This window comes from Priapulus caudatus, unplaced genomic scaffold (genome assembly GCF_000485595.1).
Source record: "Priapulus caudatus unplaced genomic scaffold, Priapulus_caudatus-5.0.1 Scaffold4, whole genome shotgun sequence".
Lineage (NCBI taxonomy): Eukaryota > Metazoa > Priapulida > Priapulimorpha > Priapulimorphida > Priapulidae > Priapulus > Priapulus caudatus.
In genome coordinates this window covers 143,775-152,871 of record NW_014577065.1, presented here as the reverse complement: position 1 = coordinate 152,871, position 9,097 = coordinate 143,775, and the positions used below count along the sequence as shown (strand labels likewise).

At 45.1% G+C, this 9,097-nt stretch overlaps 2 protein-coding genes across 2 annotated transcripts in view; one reads left to right on the top strand and one right to left on the bottom strand.

Annotated features, from left to right (window-relative positions):
* The window catches only part of LOC106821560 (histone-lysine N-methyltransferase setd3-like), a 60,469-nt gene that overhangs the window by 8,769 nt on the left and 42,603 nt on the right, over positions 1–9,097 (bottom strand). The window contains exon 9 of the mRNA XM_014826430.1: positions 275–389. Within this exon, the coding sequence (XP_014681916.1) occupies positions 275–389 (115 nt within the window). The remainder of the gene's footprint in view (positions 1–274; positions 390–9,097) is intronic.
* LOC106821550 (flocculation protein FLO11-like) overlaps positions 5,435–9,097 on the top strand; it is a 35,936-nt gene continuing 32,273 nt past the window's right edge. The window contains exon 1 of the mRNA XM_014826420.1: positions 5,435–6,185. The gene's annotated coding sequence lies outside the window, so the exon portion shown is untranslated. The remainder of the gene's footprint in view (positions 6,186–9,097) is intronic.

Genomic DNA, 9,097 nt, shown 5'->3' with positions numbered 1-9,097 from the left:
CTTAATCTAAGCATAGCATACTTTTATAGCAAATTTAAAGCGTTTATCAGTTTTTATGGAATGTTACAGCTAACTATTCTTGACGTAGCTATAAAGCATACGGTCTAGTAATGTAAACATAGTATACGTTTATAGCAAATTTAAAGCGCTTATCAATGTTTTTCTGGAATATCACAGCTATCGTGTTCCTAGCGTAGCTAAAGCATACGGCTCTATTAAAGCTTCATGTAATATACATATAATACAAAATATATACATAGTAATCATAGCATACTTTGCCGTTGATATGGTTACACATGTCCCACATGGGTATGAGCGCGGCAATGAGACCAGAAGTATCAGCAGACGGGATCATGTTTTGGCGTGTCATCACCACCGACACTGCCCACCTGAAAACAGGAGAACGGGTCAAAAAACAGTGAAGCCAAAGATTACCTGATTATTTTGGGGGGAATCGTCTTGTTATCCCTGACGGTCGAATCAATTTCTCGTGATATTAAATCTCCCATCGTTTCAATCTATACGACATACCTGCTACGTATACTCTTACGATAATCATATCGATAATCATCTCTTCCAGGCAAATGACGAGTCTCTTTGTGAATATTTTAGGCACTGCCACGGATGTATTACCCTAAGAACCTTTTTGGTACAGTAGGAAAATCTTCTAATATTACACACAGCAGCTTTCAGAGTTCTCATTAACACATAGGAGGACCCGGGTACAACTGACACGGCAATAAAACTTAGACATTATAGATGACAATTCTAAGCTGTTGATGGCACAACTACGCAGCTATTATCCCACTACTCGTGAAAAATCACTTTCAGTGGCAGGAGAGTTGCACACGCACACAATAGCAAAGTAATAAACGCGCACAAGGCAAGTGTGGCGGACAGGAATGTACAGTGTGGATGGATGGTGCCAACACACACGAGTTAAAAACAGGATTTCGTTCCTCACACTGGGCTGTCCCACCACTTCCCACTGAGCTATATAAACTCGGGGAACTTGAAGAAATGATGTTGGTGTATCATATGGTGTAGTTACTCTATAAGAATCGGTTTGCGTGTGTTATTATCGCCACACGAAATGCCTCACACAGGGCGTGAAGTATTTCGTGTAATACATATTATCAACAATGACTAAACGCGGTGACCATATTATATCAAACTTGTGTAAAGGCTACATATATAGCAACATAAATAGAACGCATTCTACAACTCCTAACACACTTACAGTGTTTATAACAGAGACAGGGAGAGGCGAAAGAGGTGGAACACAAGTGAGGGAGAAAGAGAGAGAGATAGATAGATAGAACGAGAGACACACACACAACGCACGCGAAAGAGGGAGAAAGGGGGTGAGGATGAGAGAGGGGGGATTTAGAAAGGGGAGAGAGACGGTGAGAACGCGCACAAGAGAGACAGACAGAGAGAGAGAGAGAGAGAGAGAGAGAGAGAGAGAGACAGAGATAGAAAGAGAGACAGAGAGAAAGAGAGAGAGAGAGGCGTGCGAGAGATGGGAGGGAGGGAAAGGGCAAGGGAAGAGCAGAGAGAGTGCGTGAGCAGGGTTTTCTGAACAGAGGTTCAGCTCAGGTGCTCAGGTACGCCTTCGCAGACGACAACGCTAGAACTCTCTGAAGTTGCGCCGCCACCCAACCCGCCTCGCGCACGCAATCAGCGGCAACAGCCATCGCTCTGATGGCATTCGCGAGCCCGCTCAACACGCTTTAGATAACAATGACGCACAATGGCCGCACACCTGCTTACAGCTGCTCAACAATGCACATCGGCAGCACGGAAACAATATCGGTTGACCGAGAGATAAACAGATATTGAGCGCGCAACAATGGGGCGTCACGTCCGATGCACGCCGACCGAACTGCGGGACAATGGCAGTTACGTATACACTATAGTTGTCTCGGTGATACGTATACAGGGTAATGTACGCGCCGGTTGCTCGACGCTTGTAATCATCAACTAGTCGATTACGAGTAATTGCGTGAGTCGCAGCGAGGGAGTAAACGGGTGAGAAGGAGATGACGAGGAAATAGAGAGAGAGAAATTGAGCAGGTCTCAGGTCACGAGATGGCCATTCGCGCATTCTTACGTATGCACTGACAAATTATTTCAAATCTTGTACATGGAGTTTGCTATCGTTTTATCGAGTGAGTCGTATATTCAGATGTGTCGACTGCAGTAACTAAGGAAGACGATTCATCTGTGTAATTCGGGGCAAATTTCAGCAGCAGCAGCAGCAACAACAACAACAACAACAACAACAACAACAACAACAACAACAACAGCAACAGCAGCAGCAGCAACAACAACAACAACAATTATAACAACAGCAGCAGCACAGCAGCAATTTTATGATTAATGGAAGCCTGCTATCAGCAGAGACATCGCCACGTTTGACTCGAACGCAATAATAATTTATCTTCCTTATTGCTCTGACTCTGCACGTTTGCGCCTGCATATACTCAGGTAAACATGGCCGTGAGTAATCGCTGCTGTTACCGAATGACGTTATTGGCACTTCAGTGTCGTTGATGAACGATTTTACTGTGATAATCCTAATAATTAATGACCCTATCATCTGTTAATTTTCAGATTTTCAAACGCTCTGTCACGACCGCGCACGCCCACAGGGGTTTCATCTATTCTGCTCTAGGCGGTAAGTTTACCAAGCCTGTGCCATGCTCAGCTGAAGAATTCGCAGCTGAGTTAGCGACACCCCTGGCTGATGTAATCAACGCGTCTCTTCTGCAGGGCGGTGTACCTCAAGCTTGGAAACAGGCGATCGTATTCCCTATACCAAAAGTGTACCCTCCTTCCATTGATGAGCTAAGGCCAATCTCTCTAACCTGCACTTTCGCTAAAATAGCAGAGAACTTTGTCTACACGTGGATCATGGACGACATCCAGCATAAAATTGATTTACGCCAGTTTGGCTCCATACCCAAGTCTTCAACCCAAGTCTTCATTACCTCATCAGCATATTGGACTATCTGTACAGAGGAGCAGAAAAACGCAACAATATAAGCTCTCTAGTCGTGACTGACTTCAGCAAAGCATTTGACCTGATATGTCACACTACACTGCTAAAAAAAACTCCTTAAATTAGGAGTCAGACCGTCACTACTACCCGTGGATAAGCGATTTCCTCTCTATGAGGAAACAATTAATGCGTCCGGTACAAAGGGTCTACCTCCACGTACCAGGGGTTAACATGTGGTGTTCCCCAGGGCACAAAGCTTGGCCCGCTACTGTTTTTGGTCATGATCAACGATGCTGCTGAAGGACTATTAGTTCAGAAATGGAAATACGTCGACGATATGACACTACTGGAGACAAGGTCGATCCACGCTCCGTCATATCTAAACAACGTACTCGCATCTATCCAGTGCTGGGCCTTTTCAAATAAAATGAAACTTAACTCTGCAAAATGTAAAGTTATGCAGGTGTACTTTGGTAGAAATAGACTTCAAGATGCTGAACTTTTTTAGAGCACTTTCAATTGGAAAATTCGACAACTTTGAAGATCCTGGTGTATGGTTCCAGCACGATCTTAAATGGGCCATACACGTTCAAGATTTGGTGGCTAGAGCCAGTAAAAGAATGTTCATGCTTCGTATACTAAAAAAATCTAGGCTTAGCTGTAAAGGTCTCGTACAAATTTACTGTGGTTACGTCAGACCGATTCTAGAATATGCTGCACCCGTCCGGCACCCGGGCCTTACCAAAGAGCTCTCGCGTCTAATTGAATCTGTTCCAAGTAAGGGCAGTGAAAATAATAATAGGTTATAATAATTGGAATAGGTACGACATGTACGATGAGGTACTATCTCAGCTCAAGATCCAAAGACTTGCGTTTCGTCGCGAGCAGCTTTGTGAAAAAGTTGCTTATCAGCTCAAAAGTTGTAAACGATTACAGGATATTTTCATGCCCTCCTTCAGCAATAAATGTGTCTAACCGCATAACACGGAATTCTAGTAAACTCCGGCTTGCAAAAGTCCCTCGTACCAGCCGGTACTTCAATAGCCCTGTTCCGTACATGTGCAGGATGATTAACAAATTGTAAACAGACACTGAATTTTTTACAATAGCATGGATAATTAGTCTTTTGCTTGCGCCCCCTTATAAACATTTTAGTCTCTTTGAAATAACTCTCTGGACAACTTTCGGTTATGTGATATGTTTGATTCTATCATTGTGTCGCATTTTAATTGTAACTATTTTTTGACCAAAGATCACGTTATTTTAAATTTAGTATATAATTATTCTAAAGATGGTTTTTAGTTTAGTGATATAATTTTACGAACCAACATTTTAAGTAATATCTATGTCTTACCATGGGACATTTATTGTAAATATCATCAATTTCAGTTTTATACTGCCTGATGATATCTTGTTTGCAAAATTTATTTTAATTGTAACGTTGTTAACACTAGTTTTGCAATAAACCTATTATCTATCATCTATCTATCTATCTATCTATCTATCTATCTATCTATCTATCTATCTATCTATCATCTATCTATCATCTGAAGCAGAACAGCATCAGAGTAGGTAGTAAACAACTTTAGATGCATCGAGCTCCGGTTCGTTTATTGAACTCATCCTCATTAGCCATGCTGGCCTACTACCTGCATACTCTCTAGCGCGACAGTAACGGGTACCGACCATTGAAGGCACGGATACGACTTCGCCTCGTTGTGCGTATACACAACCATCTAGTCATTGTATCAGGAGTGAATAATAACAGATTCATCTATTATTCTAGATCTATTATTCTTCACAGAATAATAATAGATCTATTATTATTCACTCCTGATTATATGTTATAAGCCTTTGTGTCCTCCATGGCGCGCGTCGCCTTGATGCGACAGGGTGTGGATGAAACCTGGCACAGCTAACTGTCTGAGGTGGCCTATGCAGCGGCACACCGATGTGCGTGAGTCTCCTTCATGGCCGGCAATTGCAAGAGCAAAGCCCAAGCTGTCACTAGCATATACTAGTATATATATATATATATTATAACCATACATACACACACACCCACACACGCGCACGCACGCACGCACGCACGCACGCACGCACGCACACGACGTCAGCGCACGTCACCTATATATATTATATTATATATATATATATAATATACCATTTTTATGATATAAGGAGATACATAAAAATGTACAACTCTCCCTCAATCTGACTGCCTAAATCCACTCTCACTCCCTCTCTCACTGGCTCGTTGTCTCGGGCAGCCGCAGCCAATCAGGCGGCGTCGCTGACTCGCGGGGCACCTGCCCGCCGCCGCGGCCGTGTGCGTGCAGCGCGCGCCGTCACAATGCCGCGCGTGCAGGCGCGGCCAAGCACGACGGCGCCACCCCGCCACCGCCGCCGCCGCCGCCGCTCCCAGCGGCCAGCAGCAGCCGGAGAGACGGGCCACGACGAAGTAGGACATGCGCCGCTGACGGCACATGAGTTCACCGAGCGAGCTCGCGACGGAGAAAAGGCAGGCGATGACACGTGCGGCGCCGAACCGAGTGTGCAGACGATCCGGCGCGCAGACGCACGCGTCCGCATCGTAGCAGACGCACGCTGCAGCGAAGTCGGCGCCCTGTTATAGCAGACGACCATTTTTTGAGAGAGCGAGAGCGCGCGCGATTCGAGAGATCGGATACTTACGAAAGATTTCAGCAGAAACGACGAGAAAAGGACAATCACGTAGGGAATGGACACGTGCATATTATAGCAGGCGATAATTTCTGTAGGCAGTGTCTCCGGGTTGACCGCGAAGGAAGGAGAAGAGAGACGTACGTGTGCAAACGAAACAGAAACATATTATTTTCTTGTGAATGCGCTTCGACCGTCTCGGCGCGAAGAAATTCGTGCAACGAAAGACAAGAATATACTCGAAACAAGAATGTGAGACATATAACACATTATACATAAAATAATATACACACAGATTTACAGATAAACACAAATATGTGCGCGTCGGGGCATGACTGAGATATCAAGTATTGTGATCACAGCACAAACCATAGCTGAGGGCGAAACCTTTCGCGACGGATATATATCAGCGATGTAATAACGTGTTGGGAAATTTACCGCTAAGTGCTGCATGATTGACTAGATTCGTCGCGCATCTGTGGAGGCACTGCTCAAAAAGGTGAGTGGCAGAACGGCAGTACTCGCTAAACGAGAGAAAACAGGCCACACAAAGAACCGAACTGCATCGCGATTTCTGTGGCAAATATTTGAGCAGTAATTGTGCGTCTACTACATACAACCTGTCTTGGCGCACAGACTGCTACTGCTCTTGCTGCGGTTGTTGTTGTTTTTGTTGTTGTTGCTGTTGTTGATGCTGCTCACGCTGAGAGCCCACGGTGATGGATACAGTAACGAACGGCGCGCTAAACGACCCCGTAATAAGTGCGCTCGCTGTAGAGCGATGTTAATCGCGAATTGTACACTTTGTTGATCAAGAGCGAAGCCAAAGCTGCGAGTTTAAGGAAATACATGCAGAAACGATGCCAAGATACATTGCCCGCAGAGACTAGTAGTAAGAACGGCTCCGTGTATGGTGTATACATTAGAGCTAAACTCTACAGTAAGATCCAAGTCATATTGGTTAACGGCTACAAATACTCACATGTTATACTAGCAATTAGACCCAGCCACCGTGGCAACCCGCGTTAATGTACATGGTATATGTACAACCCACACCTTCTATATACACTCAGATACATGGCATATTGTAATGCTAGGCAGTACAGAATATGCCAACACGTGTAAGGCACTGGCGCACCATAGGAGTGTAAGAGTAATTATTGCAGAGGCCCCGACTGAGCGCATGTGCTCGCGTCCTAATGGTAGTGAACACATACATCAGCATGAGACTTAACCGATTAGAGTTCAACATGATCGGGTAGTGCCGCCCCATCATCAAAGCTAGTGAGTTAACACTGAATAGAATAAAAACAGTACAATAAATAGCTCAAAACGCTGGGCAAGTACAGCTTAGATAGCTATTGTATGGACATAATTTGACAATAAGCCAATCGATGTAGTATTACAGATGAGAAATCCAGGTTTTTCTATACAGTCGATCCGGTTATAAGTATGAGCTAATATTGCAAGTCGACCGTAAAATCACTCTCATATATGACATAATAATGCTTGAATCACAATAAAATCACACGCTTGTAATCTTTTGCCGCATAAGGAAACAAAAGGTGGAGACCATTTGGCCATTGACGATGCGCGCTCGAAAATAATCATATAAAATAACTAATAAAAATATCAAAAAACACACAGCACCAAAATAAGGCAAACGTCAACGATTTCTTCAATCTCAGCAATACACAGTCCTCAATTACAAGTAATCAAACTATAGCCGTGGTCCTAGATAAAAAAAAAAACAGAAAAAATACGCGTGCATTTTTCAAAAATGTCATTCCAATGCCCCAGAATAGACCCAGAAAAGATACAGAGAATACATGCGTACACCGTGCGCGAGGCGGAAAATAGGAAACGTAGTCGCTTCGGCGCAGAGCGCGAGCGAGAAAATAGAAAGTTGCCTAGGGTGAAGAGAGAAGGCGGAGGAGAAAAGGATAAAGAATAGCGATAGACGAAAAAAGAAAGGGGTGATATGTCTGTGCGTGTGCTGCCGCCGCCCGCACTGCGTTCCTGCCGGCGTCGTGGCGTGCCCTAGCCTGCCGCCTGTATAAAAGCCGTGGAACGGTGCATATGAGAGAAACACCCTGTGGAAGGCGTGCCATCAGGACATATAGGCGCAGGCTAAATGTACGTGATAAGTCGAACCGTTGACGCCTTCACGCTCCATCAGTCGGCACAGAATTCCAGATAATCGTCGCAGTCAAGGATTCCAGATATCGTTTTAGTAAAAAGCTGGAAATCGTTCAGCATCCGAGCAATATTTAAACTGAGAGCAACAAAACATTCCTCATTAATTCAACAACGATGGGCCCGATCGAGCAGCATAAATAAAAGATTCTCACGCGCTAATTTTAATGCGATAAATAAAGTTAACGCCTGCGCGCATGCTTACGCCCCTGCGACAACTCCCCAAATCAAAAAGCGTCAGCAGTACAGCAACAGCACCAGCATAGCCAGCACAGCACGTCAGAGTAAGTAAGCAAGCAGCAGCAGCAAACAACAACACAACAACAACAACAGCAACAGCAACAGCAGCAACAACAACACAACAAACAACAACAACAACAACCGCGGCAAGCAGCACAACAACAGCAACAACAACAACAACAACAACAAGCGCGCAGCAGAGCAGTTAGCAGCTGTGCGCCAAGAACAGTGTATTAGTAGACGCACAATTACGGCTTCAATATTTGCCAACAGAAATCGCGATGCAGTCGTCTTGTGTGCCAGTTCCTCTCGTTTAGCGAAACTGCCGGATTCTGCAACCACCTTTCTGAAGGCAGTGCCGCTCCACAGATCGGGACGAACTAGTCCAACTCATGCAGCACTTACGCGGTAAATTCCCAACACGATATATACATCGCTGATAATATCCGCCGAAGGTTTCGCCCATCTAGTTGTGCGTGAATCGAGCAATACTTGATACCTGCAGTCATGCCCGAACGCGCACATAATTGTTTATCTAATCTTTATATGATTATATAAGGTTAATGCCGCCATCTGTCGAGATACCGTCTTCGTTGCACAATGCTCCGCGCCGAGAACGTCGAACGCCATCACAAAAAATATATGGTCTGTTTACGTTTGCACACGTACGTCTCTCCTCTCCTTCGCTTCGCGGTCTAACCGGAACACGCCTACAGAAATTATCGCCTGCTATAAATATGCACGTCCATTCCTACGTAATTGTCCCTTTTCTCGTGTTTCTGGCGAAATCTGTCGTAGTAACCGATCTCTCGAACGCGCGCGCTCTCGCTCTCTCAAAAAGTCGCTGTAACAGGGCGCGCGACTTCGCTGCAGCGTGCGTCTGCTACGATGCGCGCGTGCGTCGCGCGCCGGCGTCGCACACTCCCGGTTCGGCCGCAACGTGTCATCGCCTGACCTTTTCTCCGCCGCGACTCG